This window comes from Phyllobates terribilis, unplaced genomic scaffold, assembly GCF_046119375.1.
Source record: "Phyllobates terribilis strain yellow unplaced genomic scaffold, ASM4611937v1 Scaffold_11__3_contigs__length_659146591, whole genome shotgun sequence".
Taxonomy (NCBI): Eukaryota; Metazoa; Chordata; class Amphibia; order Anura; family Dendrobatidae; genus Phyllobates; species Phyllobates terribilis.
In genome coordinates, this window is record NW_027362771.1 from 583,527,187 (window position 1) to 583,554,206 (window position 27,020).

Below are 27,020 nucleotides of genomic sequence, written 5' to 3' on the forward strand. Positions count from 1 at the left end.
TGTGTGATATATACAGTAATGGTGGTGGAGACGTCACCACAGGGGAATATGGGGGCAGCCGAGGGCAGTGTGTGATATATACAGTAATGGTGGAGGAGACGTCACCACAGGAGAATATGGGGGCAGCCGAGGGCAGTGTGTGATATATACAGTAATGATAGAGGAGACGTCACCACAGGGGAATATGGGGGTAACCGGGGGCAGTGTGTGATATATACAGTAATGATAGAGGAGACGTCACCACAGGGGAATATGGGGGCAGCCGGGGGCAGTGTGTGATATATACAGTAATGGTGGAGGAGACGTCACCACAGGGGAATATGGGGGCAGCCGGGGGCAGTGTGTGATATATACAGTAATGGTGGAGGAGACGTCACCACAGGGGAATATGGGGGCAGCCGGGGGCAGTGTGTGATATATACAGTAATGGTGGAGGTGACGTCACCACAGGGGAATATGGGGGCAGCCGGGGGCAGTGTGTGATATATACAGTAATGGTGGAGGAGACGTCACAACAGGAGAATATGGGGGCAGTCGAGGGCAGTGTGTGATATATACAGTAATGATAGAGGAGACGTCACCACAGGGGATTATGGGGGCAACCAGGGGCAGTGTGTGATATATACAGTAATGGTGAAGGAGACGTCACTACAGGGGAATATGGGGGCAGCCGGGGGCAGTGTGTGATATATACAGTAATGGTGGAGGAGACGTCACCACAGGAGAATATGGGGGCAGCCGGGGGCAGTGTGTGATATATACAGTAATGGTGGAGGAGACGTCACCACAGGGGAATATGGGGGCAGCCGGGGGCAGTGTGTGATATATACAGTAATGGTGGAGGAGACGTCACCACAGGAGAATATGGGGGCAGCCGGGGGCAGTGTGTGATATAAACAGTAATGATAGAGGAGACGTCACCACAGGGGAATATGGGGGCAGCCGGGGGCAGTGTGTGATATATACAGTAATGGTGGAGGAGACGTCACCACAGGGGAATATGGGGGCAGCCGGGGGCAGTGTGTAATATATACAGTAATGGTGGACGGAGACGTCACCACAGGGGAATATGGGGGCAGCCGGAGACAGTGTGTGATATATACAGTAATGGTGGAGGAGACGTCACTACAGGGGAATATGGGGGCAGTGTGTGATATATACAGTAATGGTGGAGGAGACGTCACCACAGGGGAATATGGAGGCAGCCGGGGGCAGTGTGTGATATATACAGTAATGATGGAGGAGACGTCACTACAGGGGAATATGGGGGTAGCCGGGGGCAGTGTGTGATATATACAGTAATGGTGGAGGAGACGTCACCACAGGGGAATATGGGGGCAGCCGGGGGCAGTGTGTGATATATACAGTAATGGAGTAGACGTCACCACAGGGGAATATGGGGGCAGCCGGGGGCATTGTGTGATATATACAGTAATGGTGGAGGAGACGTCACCACAGGAGAATATGGGGGCAGCCGGGGGCATTGTGTGATATATACAGTAATGGTGGAGGAGACGTCACCACAGGGGAATATGGGTGCTGCCGGGGGCAGTGTGTGATATATACAGTAATGGTGCAGGAGACGTCACCACAGGGGAATATGGGGGCAACCGGGGGCAGTGTGTGATATATACAGTAATGGTGGAGGAGACTTCACCACAAGGAAATATGGGGGCAACCGGGGGCAGTGTGTGATATATACAGTAATGGTGGAGGAGACGTCACCACAGGGGAATATGGGGGCAGCCGGGCAGTGTGTGATATCTACAGTAATGGTGGAGGAGACGTCACCACAGGGAAATATGGGGGCAGCCGGGGGCAGTGTGTGATATCTACAGTAATGGTGGAGGAGAGATCACCACAGGGAAATATGGGGGCAGCCGGGGGCAGTGTGTGGTGTGTGATATATACAGTAATGGTGGAGGAGACGTCACCACAGGGAAATATGGGGGCAGCCGGGGGCAGTGTGTGATATATACAGTAATGATAGAGGAGACGTCACCACAGGGGAATATGGGGGCAACCGGGGGCAGTGTGTGATATATACAGTAATGATAGAGGAGACGTCACCACAGGGGAATATGGGGGCAACCGGGGGCAGTGTGTGATATATACAGTAATGGTGGAGGTGACGTCACCACAGGTCAATATGGGGGCAGCCGTGGGCAGTGTGTGATATATACAGTAATGGTGGAGGAGACGTCACCACAGGAGAATATGGGGGCAGCCGGGGGCAGTGTGTGATATATACAGTAATGATAGAGGAGACGTCACCACAGGGGAATATGGGGGCAACCGGGGGCAGTGTGTGATATATACAGTAATGGTGGAGGAGACGTCACTACAGGGGAATATGGGGGCAGCCGGGGGCAGTGTGTGATATATACAGTAATGGTGGACGAGACGTCACCACAGGAGAATATGGGGGCAGCCGGGGACAGTGTGTGATATATACAGTAATGGTGGAGTGAGACGTCACCACAGGGGAATATGGGGGCAGCCGGGGACAGTGTGTGATATATACAGTAATGGTGGAGGGAGACGTCACCACAGGGGAATATGGGGGCAGCCAAGGTCAGTGTGTGATATATACAGTAATGGTGGAGGAGACGTCACCACAGGGGAATATGGGGGCAGCCGGGGGCAGTGTGTGATATATACAGTAATGGTGGAGGAGACGTCACCACAGGAGAATATGGGGGCAGCCGGGGGCAGTGTGTGATATATACAGTAATGATAGAGGAGACGTCACCACAGGGGAATATGGGGGCAGCCGGGGGCAGTGTGTGATATATACAGTAATGGTGGAGGAGACGTCACCACAGGGGAATATGGGGGCAGCCGGGGGCAGTGTGTAATATATACAGTAATGGTGGACGGAGACGTCACCACAGGGGAATATGGGGGCAGCCGGAGACAGTGTGTGATATATACAGTAATGGTGGAGGAGACGTCACTACAGGGGAATATGGGGGCAGTGTGTGATATATACAGTAATGGTGGAGGAGACGTCACCACAGGGGAATATGGGGGCAGCCGGGGGCAGTGTGTGATATATACAGTAATGATGGAGGAGACGTCACTACAGGGGAATATGGGGGTAGCCGGGGGCAGTGTGTGATATATACAGTAATGGTGGAGGAGACGTCACCACAGGGGAATATGGGGGCAGCCGGGGGCAGTGTGTGATATATACAGTAATGGAGGAGACGTCACCACAGGGGAATATGGGGGCAGCCGGGGGCATTGTGTGATATATACAGTAATGGTGGAGGAGACGTCACCACAGGAGAATATGGGGGCAGCCGGGGGCATTGTGTGATATATACAGTAATGGTGGAGGAGACGTCACCACAGGGGAATATGGGTGCTGCCGGGGGCAGTGTGTGATATATACAGTAATGGTGCAGGAGACGTCACCACAGGGGAATATGGGGGCAACCGGGGGCAGTGTGTGATATATACAGTAATGGTGGAGGAGACTTCACCACAAGGAAATATGGGGGCAACCGGGGGCAGTGTGTGATATATACAGTAATGGTGGAGGAGACGTCACCACAGGGGAATATGGGGGCAGCCGGGCAGTGTGTGATATCTACAGTAATGGTGGAGGAGACGTCACCACAGGGAAATATGGGGGCAGCCGGGGGCAGTGTGTGATATCTACAGTAATGGTGGAGGAGAGATCACCACAGGGAAATATGGGGGCAGGCGGGGGCAGTGTGTGGTGTGTGATATATACAGTAATGGTGGAGGAGACGTCACCACAGGGAAATATGGGGGCAGCCGGGGGCAGTGTGTGATATATACAGTAATGATAGAGGAGACGTCACCACAGGGGAATATGGGGGCAACCGGGGGCAGTGTGTGATATATACAGTAATGATAGAGGAGACGTCACCACAGGGGAATATGGGGGCAACCGGGGGCAGTGTGTGATATATACAGTAATGGTGGAGGTGACGTCACCACAGGGGAATATGGGGGCAGCCGTGGGCAGTGTGTGATATATACAGTAATGGTGGAGGAGACGTCACCACAGGAGAATATGGGGGCAGCCGGGGGCAGTGTGTGATATATACAGTAATGATAGAGGAGACGTCACCACAGGGGAATATGGGGGCAACCGGGGGCAGTGTGTGATATATACAGTAATGGTGGAGGAGACGTCACTACAGGGGAATATGGGGGCAGCCGGGGGCAGTGTGTGATATATACAGTAATGGTGGAGGAGACGTCACCACAGGAGAATATGGGGGCAGCCGGGGACAGTGTGTGATATATACAGTAATGGTGGAGTGAGACGTCACCACAGGGGAATATGGGGGCAGCCGGGGACAGTGTGTGATATATACAGTAATGGTGGAGGGAGACGTCACCACAGGGGAATATGGGGGCAGCCAAGGACAGTGTGTGATATATACAGTAATGGTGGAGGAGACGTCACCACAGGGGAATATGGGGGCAGCCGGGGGCAGTGTGTGATATATACAGTAATGGTGGAGGAGACGTCACCACAGGAGAATATGGGGGCAGCCGGGGGCAGTGTGTGATATATACAGTAATGATAGAGGAGACGTCACCACAGGGGAATATGGGGGCAGCCGGGGGCAGTGTGTGATATATACAGTAATGGTGGAGGAGACGTCACCACAGGGGAATATGGGGGCAGCCGGGGGCAGTGTGTAATATATACAGTAATGGTGGACGGAGACGTCACCACAGGGGAATATGGGGGCAGCCGGAGACAGTGTGTGATATATACAGTAATGGTGGAGGAGACGTCACTACAGGGGAATATGGGGGCAGTGTGTGATATATACAGTAATGGTGGAGGAGACGTCACCACAGGGGAATATGGGGGCAGCCGGGGGCAGTGTGTGATATATACAGTAATGATGGAGGAGACGTCACTACAGGGGAATATGGGGGTAGCCGGGGGCAGTGTGTGATATATACAGTAATGGTGGAGGAGACGTCACCACAGGGGAATATGGGGGCAGCCGGGGGCAGTGTGTGATATATACAGTAATGGAGGAGACGTCACCACAGGGGAATATGGGGGCAGCCGGGGGCATTGTGTGATATATACAGTAATGGTGGAGGAGACGTCACCACAGGAGAATATGGGGGCAGCCGGGGGCATTGTGTGATATATACAGTAATGGTGGAGGAGACGTCACCACAGGGGAATATGGGTGCTGCCGGGGGCAGTGTGTGATATATACAGTAATGGTGCAGAAGACGTCACCACAGGGGAATATGGGGGCAACCGGGGGCAGTGTGTGATATATACAGTAATGGTGGAGGAGACTTCACCACAAGGAAATATGGGGGCAACCGGGGGCAGTGTGTGATATATACAGTAATGGTGGAGGAGACGTCACCACAGGGGAATATGGGGGCAGCCGGGCAGTGTGTGATATCTACAGTAATGGTGGAGGAGACGTCACCACAGGGAAATATGGGGGCAGCCGGGGGCAGTGTGTGATATCTACAGTAATGGTGGAGGAGAGATCACCACAGGGAAATATGGGGGCAGCCGGGGGCAGTGTGTGGTGTGTGATATATACAGTAATGGTGGAGGAGACGTCACCACAGGGAAATATGGGGGCAGCCGGGGGCAGTGTGTGATATATACAGTAATGATAGAGGAGACGTCACCACAGGGGAATATGGGGGCAACCGGGGGCAGTGTGTGATATATACAGTAATGATAGAGGAGACGTCACCACAGGGGAATATGGGGGCAACCGGGGGCAGTGTGTGATATATACAGTAATGGTGGAGGTGACGTCACCACAGGGGAATATGGGGGCAGCCGGGGGCAGTGTGTGATATATACAGTAATGGTGGAGGAGACGTCACCACAGGAGAATATGGGGGCAGCCGGGGGCAGTGTGTGATATATACAGTAATGATAGAGGAGACGTCACCACAGGGGAATATGGGGGCAACCGGGGGCAGTGTGTGATATATACAGTAATGGTGGAGGAGACGTCACTACAGGGGAATATGGGGGCAGCCGGGGGCAGTGTGTGATATATACAGTAATGGTGGAGGAGACGTCACCACAGGAGAATATGGGGGCAGCCGGGGACAGTGTGTGATATATACAGTAATGGTGGAGTGAGACGTCACCACAGGGGAATATGGGGGCAGCCGGGGACAGTGTGTGATATATACAGTAATGGTGGAGGGAGACGTCACCACAGGGGAATATGGGGGCAGCCAAGGACAGTGTGTGATATATACAGTAATGGTGGAGGAGACGTCACCACAGGGGAATATGGGGGCAGCCGGGGGCAGTGTGTGATATATACAGTAATGGTGGAGGAGACGTCACCACAGGGGAATATGAGGTCAGCCGGGGGCAGTGTGTAATATATACATTAATGGTGGAGGAGACGTCACCACAGGGTAATATGGGGGCAGCCGGGGGCTTTGTGTGATATATACAGTAATGGTGGAGGAGACGTCACCACAGGGGAATATGGGGGCAGCCGGGGGCTTTGTGTGATATACACAGTAATGGTGGAGGAGACATCACCACAGGGGAATATGGGGGCAGCCGGGGGCAGTGTGTGATATATACAGTAATGGTGGAGGAGACGTCACCACAGGGGAATATGAGGTCAGCCGGGGGCAGTGTGTGATATACACAGTAATGGTGGAGGAGACGTCACCACAGGGGAATATGGGAGCAGCCGGGGGCTTTGTGTGATATATACAGTAATGGTGGAGGAGATGTCACCACAGGGGAATATGGGGGCAGCCGGGGGCTTTGTGTGATATATACAGTAATGGTGGAGGAGACGTCACCACAGGGGAATATGGGGGCAGCCGGGGGCAGTGTGTGATATATACAGTAATGGTGGAGGAGACGTCACCACAGGGGAATATGGGGGCATCCGGGGGCAGTGTGTGATATATACAGTAATGGTGGAGGAGACGTCACCACAGGGCCACAGGGGAATATGGGGGCAGCCGGGGGCAGTGTGTGATATATACACTAATGGTGGAGGAGACGTCACCACATCGGAATATGGGGGCAGTCGGGGGCAATGTGTGATATATACAGTAATGGTGGAGGAGAAGTCACCACAGGAGAATATGGGGGCAGCCGGGGGCAGTGTGTGATATCTACAGTAATGGTGGAGGAGACGTCACTACAGGGGAATATGGGGGCAGCCGGGGGCAGTGTGTGATATATACAGTAATGGTGGAGGAGACGTCACCACAGGGAAATATGGGGGCAGCCGGGGGCAGTGTGTGATATATACAGTAATGGTGGAGGAGACGTCACCACAGGGGAATATGGGGGCAGCCGGGGGCAGTGTGTGATATCTACAGTAATGGTGGAGGAGACGTCACCACAGGGGCATATGGGGGCAGCCGGGGGCAGTGTGTGATATCTACAGTAATGGTGGAGGAGACGTCACCACAGGGGAATATGGGGGCAGCCGGGGGCAATGTGTGATATATACAGTAATGGTGGAGGAGACGTCACCACAGGAGAATATGGGGGCAGTCGGGGGCAGTGTGTGATATATACAGTAATGGTGGAGGAGACGTCACCACAGGGGAATATGGGGGCAGCCGGGGGCAGTGTGTGATATATAAAGTAATGGTGGAGGAGACGTCACCACAGGGGAATATGGGGGCAGCCGGGGGCAGTGTGTGATATATACAGTAATGGTGGAGGAGACGTCACCACAGGGAAATATGGGGGCAGCCGGGGGCAGTGTGTGATATATACAGTAATGGTGGAGGAGACGTCACCACAGGGGAATATGGGGGCAGCCGGGGGCAGTGTGTGATATCTACAGTAATGGTGGAGGAGACGTCACCACAGGGGAATATGGGGGCAGCCGGGGGCAGGGTGTGATATCTACAGTAATGGTGGAGGAGACGTCACCACAGGGGAATATGGGGGCAGCCGGGGGCAATGTGTGATATATACAGTAATGGTGGAGGAGACGTCACCACAGGAGAATATGGGGGCAGCCGGGGGCAGTGTGTGATATATACAGTAATGGTGGAGGAGACGTCACCACAGGGGAATATGGGGGCAGCCAAGGACAGTTTGTGATATATACAGTAATGGTGGAGGAGACGTCACCACAGGGGAATATGGGGGCAGCCGGGGGCAGTGTGTGATATATACAGTAATGGTGGAGGAGACGTCACCACAGGGGAATATGGGGGCAGCCGGGGGCAGTGTATGATATATACAGTAATGGTGGAGGAGACGTCACCACAGGGGAATATGGGGGCAGCCGGGGGCAGTGTGTTATATATACAGTAATGGTGGAGGAGACGTCACCACAGGGGAATATGGGGGCAGTCGGGGGCAATGTGCGATATATACAGTAATGGTGGAGGAGACGTCACCACAGGAGAATATGGGGGCAGCCGAGGGCAGTGTGTGATATCTACAGTAATGGTGGAGGAGACGTCACCACAGGGTAATATGGAGGCAGCCGGGGGCAGTGTGTGATATATACAGTAATGGTGGAGGAGACGTCACCACAGGGGAATATGGGGGCAGCTGGGGGCAGTGTGTGATATATACACTAATGGTGGAGGAGACGTCACCACAGGGGAATATGGGGGCAGCCGGGGGCAGTGTGTGATATATACAGTAATGGTGGAGGAGACGTCACCACAGGAGAATATGGGGGCAGCCGGGGGCAGTGTGTGATATATACAGTAATGGTGCAGGAGACGTCACCACAGGGGAATATGGGGGCAGCCGGGGACAGTGTGTGATATATACAGTAATGGTGGAGTGAGACGTCACCACAGGGGAATATGGGGGCAGCCGGGGACAGTGTGTGATATATACAGTAATGGTGGAGGGAGACGTCACCACAGGGGAATATGGGGGCAGCCAAGGACAGTGTGTGATATATACAGTAATGGTGGAGGAGACGTCACCACAGGGGAATATGGGGGCAGCCGGGGGCAGTGTGTGATATATACAGTAATGGTGGAGGAGACGTCACCACAGGGGAATATGAGGTCAGCCGGGGGCAGTGTGTAATATATACATTAATGGTGGAGGAGACGTCACCACAGGGGAATATGGGGGCAGCCGGGGGCTTTGTGTGATATATACAGTAATGGTGGAGGAGACGTCACCACAGGGGAATATGGGGGCAGCCGGGGGCTTTGTGTGATATACACAGTAATGGTGGAGGAGACATCACCACAGGGGAATATGGGGGCAGCCGGGGGCAGTGTGTGATATATACAGTAATGGTGGAGGAGACGTCACCACAGGGGAATATGAGGTCAGCCGGGGGCAGTGTGTGATATACACAGTAATGGTGGAGGAGACGTCACCACAGGGGAATATGGGAGCAGCCGGGGGCTTTGTGTGATATATACAGTAATGGTGGAGGAGACGTCACCACAGGGGAATATGGGGGCAGCCGGGGGCTTTGTGTGATATATACAGTAATGGTGGAGGAGACGTCACCACAGGGAAATATGGGGGCAGCCGGGGGCAGTGTGTGATATATACAGTAATGGTGGAGGAGACGTCACCACAGGGGAATATGGGGGCATCCGGGGGCAGTGTGTGACATATACAGTAATGGTGGAGGAGACGTCACCACAGGGAAATATGGGGGCAGCCGGGGGCATTGTGTGATATATACAGTAATGGTGGAGGAGACGTCACCACAGGGAAATATGGGGGCAGCCGGGGGCAGTGTGTGATATATACAGTAATGGTGGTGGAGACGTCACCACAGGGGAATATGGGAGCAGCCGGGGGCAGTGTGTGATATATACAGTAATGGTGGAGGAGACGTCACCACAGGAGAATATGGGGGCAGCCGGGGGCAGTGTGTGATATATACAGTAATGATAGAGGAGACGTCACCACAGGGGAATATGGGGGCAACCGGGGGCAGTGTGTGATATATACAGTAATGATGGAGGAGACGTCACCACAGGGGAATATGGGGGCAACCGGGGGCAGTGTGTGATATATACAGTAATGGTGGAGGTGACGTCACCACAGGGGAATATGGGGGCAGCCGGGGGCAGTGTGTGATATATACAGTAATGGTGGAGGAGACGTCACCACAGGAGAATATGGGGGCAGCCGGGGGCAGTGTGTGATATATACAGTAATGATAGAGGAGACGTCACCACAGGGGATTATGGGGGCAACCAGGGGCAGTGTGTGATATATACAGTAATGGTGAAGGAGACGTCACTACAGGGGAATATGGGGGCAGCCGGGGGCAGTGTGTGATATATACAGTAATGGTGGAGGAGACGTCACCACAGGAGAATATGGGGGCAGCCGGGGGCAGTGTGTGATATATACAGTAATGGTGGAGGAGACGTCACCACAGGGGAATATGGGGGCAGCCGGGGGCAGTGTGTGATATATACAGTAATGGTGGAGGAGACGTCACCACAGGAGAATATGGGGGCAGCCGCGGGCAGTGTGTGATATATACAGTAATGATAGAGGAGACGTCACCACAGGGGAATATGGGGGCAGCCGGGGGCAGTGTGTGATATATACAGTAATGGTGGAGGAGACGTCACCACAGGGGAATATGGGGGCAGCCGGGGGCAGTGTGTAATATATACAGTAATGGTGGACGGAGATGTCACCACAGGGGAATATGGGGGCAGCCGGAGACAGTGTGTGATATATATGACGCGCCCCTGGGCCTACTTGGTGTAGCGTTGCGCACGCGCGGACTACCCGGAGCTGGGCCTGTTAGGGGTAGTAGTCTCGTGGCGGTGACCCGGTCCGTGCCCAGGGAGTCAAACTGTGTGGCTGAGTATTAGCAGTAGGTGTTGGACGACTACGCCACCCGTTGAATGCAGCTATGGAGCTGCCGCTGCAGGGCAGACCGCTGAGGCCGGTGGAAGGATTGTGCAGCGTGAATGGTATAACCCCCAATGGGAGGGGTATGGCCTCAGGGCAGCCGACGTGGATGATGGGGGTAGCAGGAACCACTCAGAGACGATGCGGTGTAGTTCAGGGTCTTTACTGGTGATAAAGATAGACCCTCCCGGAGTACTGGCTAGCGATCGGGGCCTGGTCAGTCTTTGAGCAGATGGGATTTCCCCTGGCCAAGCGGAGTTGTAGGCCTCCCCAACTAATTGTACTCTTCTGGCTACCTTGCTAGAGGCGGGTAAAAGTAGCCCACGTCCCTGAGTGTACCGTGTGGTGCTCACCCGTATGGCCGGTGACTCGGGGCCTTCTAGTGGCTTCCGCTCCACGATGGCGGTGCTGGTCCCACGCGTGTGACCGTGCCTTCGGGTTTCTTGGCCAGAGGACCTGAAATCCCCTGCCGGTCGGTTTCTGCTGCTGGGTAAGGATTAGTCCCCACAGCCTCGGACTCCGGGTCCGGTGGTAACTCTTCAATCAGGGCGAGCTCTTCAGCAGCCAGCCCCTGATTCCTTGTAGCACTGCTCCCACTGAGCTCCTGATCTTTCTTTCCTATAGCTGCTCCTCTTCTTAACTCTACTCTTCTTAACTCACTAACCCTGCCTCAGCCCCAGTTTTATATAGGGGAAGTTCTTCCCCTCCCAGGACTGGGCAGGAGGTGTGGCATGCATAGGATTCCTGACCAAGAGACCTCCCACCTGCTCTCAGACGTAATATCTCTATCACTGTGGCAACCAGACCCCTGGGGTGTCACATTCCCCCCTAGTGAAATTTAGTACTCCGGGACTAAACATATTTTTGTAACATAATAAATTACAAACAGAAACAACGCAATAAAGAAAAACATTAGGATGGTCACGGCATGTCCGCAACCGGGTGCAGTCTTTGAAGAAATCAAAGGTGTCCATTTCACCAAAACAAGGAGACGTAACCAGGTAGGGGTCTGTCCTGCCCCGAGTCCTTATCAGTCTTTTAGTCCATTCCTGGGTTACGCTCCAACATATGTACAAAGGATTCCCGGTAAATCCACCAAAGACTCCTACAAATAACTAGAAACACATAATTATACACAAGCAACAACAAACAGGTAAACATTAATAAAATAGCTTGAACATTTAGATCCTCCACCGTACGGGCAACTGGCCTCTAGTGACCCTAGTGGACCTACGGAGCTGGCTGACTGGTCCTGAGCTACAGGGTATAGGAGCTGTCAAGGGTAAACTGGGCAGCCGTCTACGGACTCTTTGGCTCACTAGGGGTATGGCAGGCTCACTATAAGCAGAGGGTTGATTCTCCGGGTCTGCTTGTGTGGGGTCTTCTGCCTCCTGGACCGGCTGTTCTTCCAGCTCTACCTGTGTCTCCGTAGGCACTTGGGATGCTGGTTGGAGGAACGTGAGGACGGGTACCACAACAGCACCATTGACTTGAGTCCAAGACCGAGGGAAGTCTCCAAGCACAGTACTAATCATATCTTCCCTTTCCTCTACGGGTCGAGGGTCTTCTTGTTCCTCTTCAGGGTTCCGTAGCTGTTCGGGACACTTCTTCAGGTGATCCCGGGATACAATGGCTGTGGTTTCCCCTCCGTCTTTACTGATTGTACAGATCTTTGGGTTGTCGTGGCTTGAGGGCAGTACGGTGTACGGGTCCTTCTCCCACTGGTCGTCCAACTTGTGGAGCCGTCTTTTCCTCTTCAAGACCTGCTCTCCGGGCACCAGGGGAACAGCGGGAGCATACTGGTTGTAAGTTTTCTCTTGTCTTTCCCTAGCTTGACAGAGACTTCGCTCCACGCTCTCCTGTACTTTCCGGTACTGCTGCTGCCTCTCTGTGTCCCAGTCTGCTTCTGGTGAAGTGTCCTCGGGTGTCAGGACTCCCATCTCCAGATCAACAGGAAGCTTACCAGGTCTTGCCCTCATTAGGTAAGCCGGGGTACAGTTGGTGGAACCTACAGGGATGTGGTTGTATAGGTCCACCAGGTCGGGCAGCTTTTCAGGCCACAGACTACGTTCTTCCAGGGGCAATGTTTTCAGAAGATCTATCACCACCTGGTTCATTTTCTCACAAAGTCCATTAGTTTGCGGGTGATAGGGTGTTGTTCTTATCTTCCGGCAGCCATACAGGGTGCAGAACTCCTGGAAGACTTCCGCTTCAAAGGCAGGCCCCTGGTCCGTCAGCACCTGCTCCGGGTATCCGTGCGGACGGCAGAAGTGCTGCTGGAAGGCTCTAGCTGCTGTTTGAGCCGTTAAGTCCTTGACGGGGACGACAACCAAGAACCGGGAGTAGTGATCCACGATGGTTAACGCGTAGACGTAGCCACTTCTGCTTGGGGTCAGTTTTACATGATCCAAGGCTACCAGTTCCAACGGCTGTCTGGTGATGATGGACTGCAGGGGAGTCTTCTGGCTGGCACGGTCCCTCCTTCTTAGGTTGCATGGGCCACAGTCTCTGCACCACCTCTCGATGGTTCCTCTCATGCCTACCCAATGGAACCGCCCGCGCAGCAGGAACTCCAGCTTCTTCCATCCGAAGTGCCCAGCTCCGTCGTGGTATGCCTCCATCACCATAGCTGCGTCTCTTCTTGGCACCACTACTTGCCAGATTAGTTCATGCGTCCGGGAGTTAACCATTCTGCGGCACAACTTCCCCTTGTAAAGGAACAGTCGACTCTTCTCAGCCCACAGTTGCTTGGCTTCCTCCGGAGCATCTGGGTCAAGGCGTGCATCTGGCCGAGTCAGCATCTCCTTTACCAGTCGGACGGCAGGGTCACTGTCTTGCGTCTCCGCCCAGTTGTAATGAGGTAATGGGTTGAACGTAGCGGATTGCTTACTCCTTACACAGTGGGAATACTGGATAGTCCCATGACGGTGGAACGCGGGGAGTTCAACTTCTTCCAGTTCCTCTGAATCTTCCCCTACGTCCGGTAGGTTCGGCATCCTGGACAGGGCGTCCGCGTTGGTATTGGAGCGTCCTGCCCGGTATTTGATTGTAAACTCATAGTTGGACAAGCGGGCCATCCATCTCTGCTCTAGGGCACCGAGTCTTGCAGTGTCCAGGTGTGTCAACGGGTTGTTATCCGTGTACACGGTGAACCGGGAAGCAGCGAGGTAGTGCCTAAAGCGTTCGGTGACTGCCCACACCACTGCCATTAACTCTAGCTTAAATGAGCTGTAATTCTCAGGGTTTCTTTCGGTGGGTCGCAGTTTTCGGCTGGCGTAAGCAATTACCCGTTCCTTCCCCTGCTGGATCTGGGACAGTACGGCTCCTAGCCCGATGTTACTGGCGTCGGTGTAGAGGATAAAGGGCTGGCTATAATCAGGGTACGCCAGGATTTCATCCCCCGTGAGGGCCATCTTCAGCTGGCGGAAGGACTCTTCTTCCAGCTTCTCCCATCTGAAGGGTGGCTTCTGGTTCTTGGCCTTCCTGGACTGGCCTATCAGGAGGTCCTGCATAGGAGCTGCCTTTTTGGTGAAACCGGGAATGAACCTTCGGTAGTAGCTTACCAACCCGAGGAACTGCCTCACTTCCTTTACGCTGGAGGGGCTTGGCCATTCCTTAATTGCGGTGATCTTATCAGGGTCGAGAGCCACTCCGTCAGCACTCACCACGTGTCCCAGGTACTGCACCTTTGGCTTCAGGAGGTGACACTTGGAGGGTTTCACCTTTAGGCCGTAACTTGCCAGAGCTTCGAACACTTCCGCCAGGTGTTTCAGGTGGTCCTCGTAGGTCTTGGAATAGACGATGACATTGTCCAGGTATAACAGGACCGTCTCAAAGTTTCGGTGTCCCAGACAGCATTCCATCAATCGCTGGAAGGTTCCTGGTGCGTTGCAGAGTCCGAACGGCATGCAGGTAAACTCGCTAAGTCCCATCGGGGTGGTGAATGCGGTCTTCTCCCGGTCCGCCTCTGCTACAGGAACCTGCCAGTACCCGCTAGTGAGATCCAAGGTGGAGAAGAAGTTAGCAGATTTTAAAGCAGCCAAAGACTCCTCTATTCTTGGTAAGGGGTACGCATCTTTGTGTGTGATACGGTTAATTTTCCGGTAATCTACACACATTCTCATGGTGTTGTCTTTCTTTTTGACCAAGACTAGTGGAGCTGCCCAGGGGCTACAGCTATCCCTGATTACCCCAGCCTCCTTCATGTCTCTAAGCATCCCCTTGGCGTGTTGGTAGTGTGCAGGGGGTACGGGTCGATACCTCTCTTTTATGGGAGGATGGTCTCCCGTGGGGATGTGGTGTTCTACCCCCTTGACTCGCCCGAAGTCTAACGGGTGTTTACTAAACACTCTCTCGAACCACCCGGTAGACTCCCTGTTTCTGGTGGGAGGGAGTGGAGTCAGCACCCAAATGTAGTTGCTGACACCAATCCTCCATTATTTTCGTAGAGCCGTTACCTTCCTCCGGGTGAGATGGAGGCAAGGGTTCCACAGACTGTATAGAATTTTGGTTGATAGTATATAATTTGGCTAGCGTAGCATACCGGGGCAGGTATACTTCCCTTTTCCCGATATTTATTATACGAACGGGCACCCTCCCATGGCGTACATCAACTACCCCCCGTGCTGTCAAAATGGTGGGCCTACTGTCTGAGTAGACTGGTTCTACCATGGCCTGGTAATCTCTACCTCTCAGACCAATAGCTGCCCGGCACCAAATCATCATTTCACTTTTCGGGGGCATGGCAATAGGGAAAGGGTCACACATTCTTACGCTACCAATCTCACCACCGGAGAGTTCCACCTGTTGCCGTCGCATCAGTGCCCGGATCTCTTTCTGGAGCACTCGCTGCTGGCCGGAGCTGGCGTTCTTGGCAACCTGCTGTAAAATGAAAATCACCTCTGCAAGACAATTTTCAATCACATTAGTTCCTAGAGTTATCTTTGGGTGACTCTCGCGCTTGTCAATGTCTACAATGATCAGTCCCTGTGCTGCCAGTTCGACTCTACCGATTTTAATGGTCATTTCTTTAAATCCGATCTGTGGCACGGGCTGACCATTACTTGCGATGATACTCAAGTCGTCGTCTGGATAGCGGGTTATATCCGAGTCATTCCAGTACTGCTTGAAGAGCACGTACGGGATGGTGGTGACCTGTGACCCGGTGTCCAGTAGGGCACTCATAGGGATGCCATCCAGTACCACAGGCAAAACTGGACGTCCTCCCACATATTTGTCGCGCCAGTTCGATGGGCCTGGTGATCTTTTTCCTGGGGGTTGGCCCTCTACCCCAGGTTGTGCCAGTTTAAAGGACAGTACCTTGCCATATGTCCGGGTTGATTGCAGCGGCGGCAGATAGGTTGTCCGTCCTCGTTGTACCGGTCGCTGGGTCTTCCTCTGGCCGGTGGGGTCCTCCTTGGTCGACGCCACGGGATGTCCTCCGGTCCGGATGCCAGCTGGATCTTCCCTGGAGTGGAAACCTGTAAAGACTGCACAGTTCGGGTTAGCGCAGCAACGCTTTTAGCTAGCTCTTGGACCTGATGGTGCAGGTCCGGAGCCGGGTCATTGTTCAAAGCCTGCGCATCAGCCCCCACAGGCCCTGCCGACAAGGGCGCCGCCTCCTGGTGGTAAGTGATAGCTGGGCCCCTGTGGGTCACAACGCCACCCGGTGTCGGTTCTCGGAGCACCCGGATGGCTCTGTCCTTGAACTGTGCAAAGTCCAGATGAGGATTCTGTAAGGCTATGGCCCGCAACTGGGTTCGGTGGACATTGCAATATAGTCCCTCTATAAATTGCTCGGTCAACAGCCTGTCCTCGTTTCCCACGCTGTCAGGGTCGGTCTGCTTAATGACTCTCAAGGCCTCTTGTAGGTTTAGTGCATAGTCCCTTATACTCTCATGTGCTCGCTGCTTGCACCCATAGAATCTAAGCTTGATCTCGGCTGAGGTGCGGGTATCAAAGGTGTCCCTCAGCCGGGTTAGTATCCCTGCGACAGTCCTCCTCCCAGGTGGCCAGGACTTTACCTCCCTTTGGGCTGCCCCGGTTAGTTGGGCCACCAGGATGCTCACTTTTTGCTCTTCTGTGAGGGGGTACACCTGGAAGAGGCTATCCAGCTTTTCTTTAAAGTCATTCAGGGTATGTGACTCCCCTGAGTACTGGGGTAGCCAGGCTGCTCCCGGGATATAGGGCATGGTGAAAGGCATGACTGCAGCAGCGGTGGCGCTGGCTGGGGTTGAGGCAGTGAAGCTCTCCTCCGTATCCGACATCTTTCTCCCCCCTAGTGGACCGTGGCCTACCTTGCGATGATCCTCTTCCGTAGGCCGCGGCTCCGCAGTGGATCGTCAGGGTTGAGGACCTTCCGTCGCGCTCCTGTGACGTCAGCGTCTGCTGGGCTCCTTCCAGGACCTTTACGCAACGTCCGGACGTGAGGCGGGGCTTCAGTTCTCGCGCGCTTTCGGAGTCCACGCCCCTCTTCTTCCCGCGCGGCGTCTTCAAGATGGCGTCCAACGGCGGGAAAACTCCACGGATGGCGGGAAGAAGGCAGAAGATGGCGCCGGATGGCGGGAAAACTTCGCGGATGGCGGGAAGAAGGTAGAAGATGGCGCTGGATGGCGGGAAGAAGGTAGAAGATGGCGCCGGATGGCGGGAATCTTCACCACTGGTAAGTTTGAACAGTCTTTTTCAGGCACGCAGTACCCGGTGGTTGCGGGCACGAAATCCTGCCGACTACGCCAAAAGTTGACGCGCCCCTGGGCCTACTTGGTGTAGCGTTGCGCACGCGGGGACTACCCGGAGCCGGGCCTGTTGGGGGTAGTAGTCTCGTGGCGGTGACCCGGTCCGTGCCCAGGGAGTCAAACTGTGTGGCTGAGTATTAGCAGTAGGTGTTGGACGACTACGCCACCCGTTGAATGCAGCTATGGAGCTGCCGCTGCAGGGCAGACCGCTGAGGCCGGTGGAAGGATTGTGCAGCGTGAATGGTATAACCCCCAACGGGAGGGGTATGGCCTCAGGGCAGCCGACGTGGATGATGGGGGTAGCAGGAACCACTCAGAGACGATGCGGTGTAGTTCAGGGTCTTTACTGGTGATAAAGATAGACCCTCCCGGAGTACTGGCTAGCGATCGGGGCCTGGTCAGTCTTTGAGCAGATGGGATTTCCCCTGGCCAGGCGGAGTTGTAGGCCTCCCCAACTAATTGTACTCTTCTAGCTACCTTGCTAGAGGCGGGTAAAAGTAGCCCACGTCCCTGAGTGTACCGTGTGGTGCTCACCCGTATGGCCGGTGACTCGGGGCCTTCTAGTGGCTTCCGCTCCACGATGGCGGTGCTGGTCCCACGCGTGTGACCGTGCCTTCGGGTTTCTTGGCCAGAGGACCTGCAATCCCCTGCCGGTCGGTTTCTGCTGCTGGGTAAGGATTAGTCCCCACAGCCTCGGACTCCGGGTCCGGTGGTAACTCTTCAATCAGGGCGAGCTCTTCAGCTGCCAGCCCCTGATTCCTTGTAGCACTGCTCCCACTGAGCTCCTGATCTTTCTTTCCTATAGCTGCTCCTCTTCTTAACTCTACTCTTCTTAACTCACTAACCCTGCCTCAGCCCCAGTTTTATATAGGGGAAGTTCTTCCCCTCCCAGGACTGGGCAGGAGGTGTGGCATGCATAGGATTCCTGACCAAGAGACCTCCCACCTGCTCTCAGACGTAATATCTCTATCACTGTGGCAACCAGACCCCTGGGGTGTCACATATACAGTAATGGTGGAGGAGACGTCACTACAGGGGAATATGGGGGCAGCCGGGGGCAGTGTGATATATACAGTAATGGTGGAGGAGACGTCGCCACAGGGGAATATGGGGGCAGCCGGGGGCAGTGTGTGATATATACAGTAATGGTGGAGGAGACGTCACCACAGGGGAATATGGGGGCAGCCGGGGGCAGTGTGTGATATATACAGTAATGATGGAGGAGACGTCACTACAGGGGAATATGGGGGCAGCCGGGGGCAGTGTGTGATATATACAGTAATGGTGGAGGAGACGTCACCACAGGGGAATATGGGGGCAGTGTGTGATATATACAGTAATGGAGGAGACGTCACCACAGGGGAATATGGGGGCAGCCGGGGGCATTGTGTGATATATACAGTAATGGTGGAGGAGACGTCACCACAGGGGAATATGGGGGCAGCCGGGGGCAGTGTGTGATATATACAGTAATGATAGAGGAGACGTCACCACAGGGGAATATGGGGGCAACCGGGGGCAGTGTGTGATATATACAGTAATGATAAAGGAGACGTCACCACAGGGGAATATGGGGGCAACCGGGGGCAGTGTGTGATATATACAGTAATGGTGGAGGAGACGTCACCACAGGGGAATATGGGGGCAGCCGGGGGCAGTGTGTGATATATACAGTAATGGTGGAGGAGACGTCACTACAGGGGAATATGGGGGCAGCCGGGGGCAGTGTGTGATATATACAGTAATGGTGGAGTGAGACGTCACCACAGGGGAATATGGGGGCAGCCGGGGACAGTGTGTGATATATACAGTAATGGTGGAGGAGACGTCACCACAGGAGAATATGGGGGCAACCGGGGGCAGTGTGTGATATATACAGTAATGATAAAGGAGACGTCACCACAGGGGAATATGGGGGCAACCGGGGGCAGTGTGTGATATATACAGTAATGGTGGAGGAGACGTCACCACAGGGGAATATGGGGGCAGCCGGGGGCAGTGTGTGATATATACAGTAATGGTGGAGGAGACGTCACTACAGGGGAATATGGGGGCAGCCGGGGGCAGTGTGTGATATATACAGTAATGGTGGAGTGAGACGTCACCACAGGGGAATATGGGGGCAGCCGGGGGCAGTGTGTGATATATACAGTGATGGTGGAGGAGACTTCACCACAGGAGAATATTGGGGCAGCCGGGGGCATTGTGGTGCTAGTGTCCCCAAGGAGGAAGAAACAGGCTCCTTTTCCAGAGATTTCCTCCACTTCTGCTGCGCCATTCTCTAGTATCTGAATATGTCTGTTTGCTGGAGGTTCATGAAATGGCGGCATTGCCAGCATGTACAATATAATGACTGTCCACAGCAAATTTACCAGAGATGCACACAGGAGGGCGACGTTACCCAGATCCCCAAATAAATACAGCCCCCCCAGAGGCCCTGATAAGAGAGACCCCTGACCAGACCACCCAAAATATAGACCTCTGACTAGACTACCCCTAAATACTGACCCCCAACTAGACTACCCAAAATAGGGACCCCAGTCCGGACTACCCTTAAATAGGGACACTAGACTGGACTACCCCTAAATACATACCCCAGACAGGACTCCCCTATCTACAGACCCCAGAACGGACTGCCCCTAAATACAGACCACCTGTCCACCCAAAATAGAGACCCTTGACCAGACCACCCTATATACAGACACCAGAGCGGACTACCCCTAAATATACACCCCAGATCCGACTACCCCTGAATAGAGACCCCCAACCGTACTACTCCTATATACAGACCCCGGACCGCACTACTCCTAAATACATATAAATAATAAAAGACTTCTAAACAGAAAACAGGTGTGTACAGGTGCTTACTAAGAGTAGCCATCTCCATAAATATCCAATAAATAAAGTAGCACTCTGTAGCGCTGTAGCGTGTGAATATGACTTATGAGAAAATTGAATTGCATTATTGCTCTAGGAAACTGAAAATAATGACGATACTTAGCACATAATTTGGCCAATTCACGTCTGCCCAGTAGCAATGGCAAAGCGACCTTCTTTTGCTGGGAATCCATCCTAATGTGAATCCTCTTCTAGCCTGAAGCCGGCATTTATATGTGTAGGTAGGATCCTGCTGCAATGAAAACCACCACGGGCTGATGGGCGGAGAGCTTGGATAGAGGACCTGAATGAATTGGCCAAATTATGTCCTTAGTGTCTCCATTTTTTTCTTATTTTCTAGAGCAGTAATACAATTCAAATTTCATATAATTCATGTTTACAGGCTATAGCGCTACAGAGTGCTGCTTTATTTGTTATTTACCCTTAACTACAGACCCCAGATAGGACTTACTTTAAATAGAGAACCCAGGGTGGGCTAGCCCTAAATACAGTCCCCAGGGCGGGCTACCTTTAACAACAGACCCCAGACAAGACTACCCTAAATAGAGACCCCAGAGCGGGCTACCCCTAACCACAGACCCCAGACAGGACTATCCCTAAATAGAGACACCAGGGTGGGCTAGCCCTAAATACTGTCCCCAGGGCGGGCTACCTTTAACAACAGACCCCAGACAAGACTACCCTAAATAGAGACCCCAGGGCGGGCTACCCCTAACCACAGACCCCAGACAGGACTATCCCTAAATAGAGACACCAGGGTGGGCTAGCCCTAATTACAGACCCCAGACCGGACTACCCATAAATACAGACCGGACTACCCCTAAATACGGACCCGACTACTCCTAAATACAGACACCCGACCAGACTACCCCTATATGCAAACCGAGCTATGACAGGTCAGTACAGGTTTTCCTTTCCTGCTGCCTGCACCCTCCCTGCGATGGCTGCCCCCAAACATCTGATGCCAGTGTGATCTTACCCCTCATTTTCTCCTCTCTGCCAGGCAGCCATGCCCAGCACCGCCGCGCTCTCCGGGGTGAAGCCTCCCATTCATGAGCAGATCACAGAGCTGCAGAAGAAGATCCAGCTCCTGGGTAAGAAAGTCCACGGTGAGCTGCAAAACTACTGGTGACCCCGGGCTTGGGTGCCGTGACCAGTGCGGACCCAGGGGTCACCAAAATGGCAGCCGATATCACAGCATCGCACGGTAATATGGAGCAGCGGCCGGGCATAATGCACATTATAATGAACTGTTGCCCGCTCTTGTCAGATGGCGACCACAAGGCGTACCAAGAGAGCGCCAGCTCCACCATCCACAAGAACCGGGAGACCATTCAGTTCCTGCGGCAGGAGAACAAGAAGCTGCACAAGAAGTTGGCGGACGCCCTTGCGGTAAGGTCCAAGAAGCGGATTGGCAGGCTGACATTTAGCTCACCATAAGGCCAGTTCCATGAAGACGGTCTCAGTATGTTTGCATGTTATGGAATTGGCCCAGAACTTTCTCATCATCAGCCATTTCCTTGCTCTGCTCCTTAGGGGGACGAAAAGGTGATAAAAGAGGCTTTCCACAGTCACATGGTGGAGAGGGCAGCCATGAGGAGCAAAAGTGGACAAGTAAGTGATTATGTGGTCATACGTGGTTCAGTCCATGGTCACTTAAAGGGAATCTCCAGTGAGTCCCTCAGGAGAAGAAGACATGCCAGACTGCAGTTCTGTATCTGGTGGCCGACTTGCCATGGCTGACAACTGCAGATCTCCAATGTTCTGTGTGAGCTTTGCTGTTCCAGCTTTTACACTGTGACCCCCCCACTGGTCACAGCACCTGGTGTCAGCTGTTTGGTGCGGGTGCAGGGTGTCGGACCCCCACTGATCTGATGTTGATGAACTAGCATAAGTCTTCTGTCAGCCGACATCCCCTGCACCTCTTCCGATTAGTATGCCCGACACAATGCTGTGTGTGCGTCTCACTGGAACGATGCCAGACCTGCAAATCAGGAAAAGTTCCAACATTCCCAGCAGGGAAGGAGGAGGATCATACTGCTTGTTCCTGCAGGGAAGGAAGGGGATTGCAGGGCTTGTTTACGGCAGGGAGGAGGAGGATCATAGGGCTTATTTCCAGCAGGGAAGGAGGAGGATCGTAGGGCTCGTTTCCCGCAGGGGAGGAAGAGGATCATAGGGCTCGTTTCCAGGAGGGAAGGAGGAGGAGCGTAGGGCTTGTTTCCAGCAGGGAAGGAGGAGGATCGTAGGGCTTATTTCCAGCAGGGAAGGATGAGGATTGTAGGGCTTGTTTCCAGCAGGGAAGGAGAAGGATCGTAGGGCTTATTTACAGCATTGAAAGGAGGGAGATTGCAGGGCTAGTTTCCAGCAGGGAAGAAGGAGGATCGTAGGGCTAGTTTCCGGCAAGGAAGGAGGAGGATCGTAGGGCTCATTTCCGGCAGGGAAGAAGGAGGATCGCAGGGCTCGTTTCTGGCGGCCCCGGAAACTAATGAGGCCGATGGACCCGGGTCCTGTGAATCGATTCGCTCATCTCTGTTCATCAGTATCACAGACCCTCTAACAACTTGATAGATGATGAACAACCATTTTAGTGGTGATAACAATATAATTGTGTCCTCAGGCCGCTGTCCAGCTGATGGACCAGAAACTCTGCGACAAGATCAAGCGGCTCAACGCCCTGCGCCATCAGACGGACGGACGGAGGAAACGCTTGGAGGAGCTGCAGACTGTATATAAACAGAGCTGTGGTGAGGAGGAAGACAAGCCCGAGAACGATGGCGGAGCCATACCGGAGGAGCAGGTGATTGCCCATCAGATCGGTGGCCTAAGAGTCGGCTTGTGAGCGAGGCAGTTTCGTGGGTGATAATACGGAGCGTCCTTCCATCTGGTTGAACAACTCAAACACTAAATCATGGGGTTGTTTACCTTTAGACTCACCTAATCCTCCCACTAGAATTTCTAAAGCCCTCGAGTCTCCCTTTCTATCCTGCCTGGTCCACCTTAAATATGTTTCTGGAAAAGCTGGGTAATGGCTGCCATCACAGCACCCCTGTACCCAGCTTATCCTCAATGAGAAGTGTAGCTGGTCAGTAGGGATATAGCCCCTCTCTGCCATTACAGCACCCACATTGGGGGGATCACTCAGAGATGTTCCCATATCTACATAATCATTTAGGACCACTTTGAGCGTGTATCGGCAGTCATGTTGCTTTTCGAGAGTGGGAAGGATGTAGGTTAATGGGGTCAGACAGAATTGAAAAAAAAAACATAGTCGCTTTCTTTCAAAAACTGCCTCTCACCCCTCGATAGGTTGCGCCTGGTTTTGTCAGCCACATTTACTTCCATGGAGTGTCGCTGCAGTACCAGATACAACCTGTGGACAGGTGTGGCACTGTTGTTGAAAGAAGACAACCATGTTATGTTTTTCTAATCTTGTACCACCCCTTTAATCACTACCTCTGTATGATGACACTATACAACCATATAATCCTGTGTCTTCATCTTCTACTTGTTTCATCCGCAGAATGAAGCCTCAGAACAGGAGGAAACTCCTCAGCAGGTTATTTACTAATTATCTGTTAATTGCAAAACTTCTTGTGTCTCCTGTGACTCTGACGGAGGCCGCTATGTAATATCCCATGTAATATATGTAGACCAGACATGTGAGAATCTTTATCACATCGCAGGATACATTTGGGGCATCTTTAGAACCCACACTTCTTGGTTGGCTTACATTGCGCTCATCTGCACTTGTGGGGACATTTGGTCAATATGAGGCCCCCATATTACACCTATGGGTCTGAAAGGAACAAATCTCTTAGATGGGTTATCTACGACCTAAAGGGATTGTCCAGGCTTGGGGTTCAGTCTCTCTATGTGACTGCAGACTTGTGAATCCTCATGGCGCACGCTTTTCAGGATTCTTTGGCACTGGTGCAAGGTAGCTGGCAGGTGCATGACCACAAGTATATGATTTGCATATGTGCAGTCACATGCCGACTAGACAAGTGAATTGAGCGAGACCGGACACGTCTAGTCGGAATGTGATCGGAAGTCTGCAAATCACATACATGTGGTCACATGAGCGCCCGCACCTGGCGCCGAAGAATCCTGACAGTGGGCACTGAGAGGATTCACAAGCACGGACGCCCCCCTTACACATTAGACTTACGTCTGCTGAGTCCGCCAATATCAACTGGTTCGGCCGGCAGTCTAATATGTATGGGGGTCTTGGACAGATAATTGTCGGGGTAATAAAGGATCTGGTTTGTCCGATTTTGGACCGTTGATCCTTTTGTTCACCCAGAGATACCCGGCAGCGACTCTCTCATAGAGAACAAAGGAGCGCTCCATCTCCGGTGTATGGGAGAGACAGCTGCCAGCCGGTGAAACATCAACAACCATCTAAGGTGTATGAGGGGAGGGTGGACTTTATCTAGGGTGATAACACCTTAATGCTGTAGTCAATTTTTATTTTTGCACTTTAATGTTAACTTCTTTTCTTCCAAGAGCCATAGCTTTTTATTCTTCCCTTGACATTGTGATACGAGGGCTTGTTTTTTGTGGGACGAGTTGTAGTTTTGAACGACACATATCACTTTGTACTGAAAAATCCAACTTTAGTATCCCGTTTACTCCCAGTCGAGGATCGGTGGAGATGCTTGGAGTCGGACCCCTACTTATCTGATATTAAAGGGGATGTCTTAACTTCATTTCTTCAGGTCCTCACCTCTCCTATCCCTCGGCTCACTGCATTGCCGGGGGGCTCCTGAAGTTTAAGGCTGCGTGCCCACAATGCGGATTTAATGCGTTTCCCGACTTAATTTCTGCCGCGAAAACGCATTAAAAACGCATGTTAAGTTGTCTGCCATGTTTCCCAATGATAATCCGTATGTGCCGTGCACAATTGCGGCGATTTCGCCACAATTCCGCACAATTAATGGTTGTGCTGCGGATTTTTCCGCAATGATAATCCGCAGGGGAAATTTCCGCAGCACAACTATTAATTGTGCGGAATCGCGGTGAAATCGCCACCATTGACTTGCATGGGACCGCATAACATCCGCATGCATACTTGGACTTGCAGTTCCATGCAAGTCAATGGCGGCGATTTCACCCTGATTTCACCTTGTATGCATGCGGATGTTATGCGATTCAATGCGCGGATGGTACCCCGGTCTGGAGAAGAGGAGACTCTCCTCCGGACCCGGGTACCATAGAACCTGTAATTAAAAAAGAATAAAATAAAGAAAAAACACACTTACCTTCTGATGGCCCCTGTCTGCTCCCGGCGGCGCTGCTGGCTCTTCGGTTGCTCGCGGTGGTGTCAAAGGACCTTCCATGACGTCATTTAGTCATGTGACAGGTCACACGACCGCTGACGTCCTTTTTAGAGCACCGCGAGCCGCCGAAAACACCGGACGCACCGGAGAAGGAGACCAGGGGCCATCGGAAGGTGAGTATAATGTTTTTTTTTATTTTTCAACATTTTTATTCTTTTTTTACTATTGAAGCTGCATTTGCAGCATTGTAACTTGGTCACACAACATAAATCCATGCCGGTTGCATGGATTTATATAGTGTGACCAAGTTGTCAAACACTTTCCAAGTGATGCTAAAATCTCTTGGAAAGCGATTGACAACCTGCATGCGAAATCGCATGTTCAAAACGCTTCACAAACGCTTCTACCTGGCAGGAAAAACGCATGTACAATCCGCATGTAATACCCGCATGCATTTTTTCTGCCAGGGAGATGCAGAAATGCTCCGCAGCATTTCTGCATCATGGGCACTTACAGTTCAGTCCGGGAACATGGTCGCACCTTTGGTCCAAAGAACACGCATCGTAGTAGAGGCAGCTTTGATTCTGCTCATTTTATAAGCCGTTTGCAATTTTAACCCCATAAGAATTGGAGAAACCCGTCTCCTGAGGATGGGTCATGGGCCATGGACGGCTTTTAACCCTTTACATGCCCTCTGCCTCCTCCTCCAGTCTCTGCGCCTACTAGAAAATCGTCTGGAAAAAGCGCAGCTGAAATTGCAGGAATCGGGACACATATACAGCGTGTACCAGAAGCTGAAGGACCATATGCAGGTGACGTACGAGACGTAGCTACTCCCTCTCCTCCCCACACCATGCCATGTTACGTCTGAGGGTCCCGAGCTGTACGTTACTGTGCTACCATTTCTGCAGGAGGAAAGCCTGACGTTTCAGTCACAGCTGGATCTACTCGAAGCCGAGATCCTCCGACAGAGGAATGAACTGAAGGAACTCCAGATGATGAACAAGGATGCGGTGATGTCACGGGATATGGCCCGGGTATGTGGGGGTGGCCCGGGTATGTAGGGGGAGGCCCAGGTATGTGGGGGTGGCCTGGGTATGTGGGGGAGGCCCGGGTATGTGGGGGGTGAACCGTGTATGTGGGGGTGGCCCGGGTATGTGCGGGGTTGAAATGTGTATGTTGGGGTGGCCCAGGTATGTGGTGGTAGCCCGGGTATGTGGGGGGTGAACTTTGTATGTGGGGGGTGGC

General features: G+C 53.0%; 1 protein-coding gene across 2 annotated transcripts in view; it reads left to right on the forward strand.

Moving 5' to 3' along the window:
- ODAD3 (outer dynein arm docking complex subunit 3) overlaps nt 1–27,020 on the forward strand; it is a 47,897-nt gene that overhangs the window by 8,666 nt on the left and 12,211 nt on the right. The window contains exons 2-9 of one of the 2 annotated variants that reach the window (XM_073654273.1): nt 12,693–12,843; nt 21,497–21,587; nt 21,764–21,885; nt 22,030–22,107; nt 23,111–23,290; nt 24,014–24,049; nt 26,483–26,584; nt 26,684–26,809. In XM_073654273.1, coding sequence (XP_073510374.1) covers nt 21,503–21,587; nt 21,764–21,885; nt 22,030–22,107; nt 23,111–23,290; nt 24,014–24,049; nt 26,483–26,584; nt 26,684–26,809 — 729 coding nt within the window. In that variant the 5' untranslated portion in view covers nt 12,693–12,843; nt 21,497–21,502. The remainder of the gene's footprint in view (nt 1–12,692; nt 12,844–21,496; nt 21,588–21,763; nt 21,886–22,029; nt 22,108–23,110; nt 23,291–24,013; nt 24,050–26,482; nt 26,585–26,683; nt 26,810–27,020) is intronic. The other variant, XM_073654272.1, reaches the window with a different exon arrangement.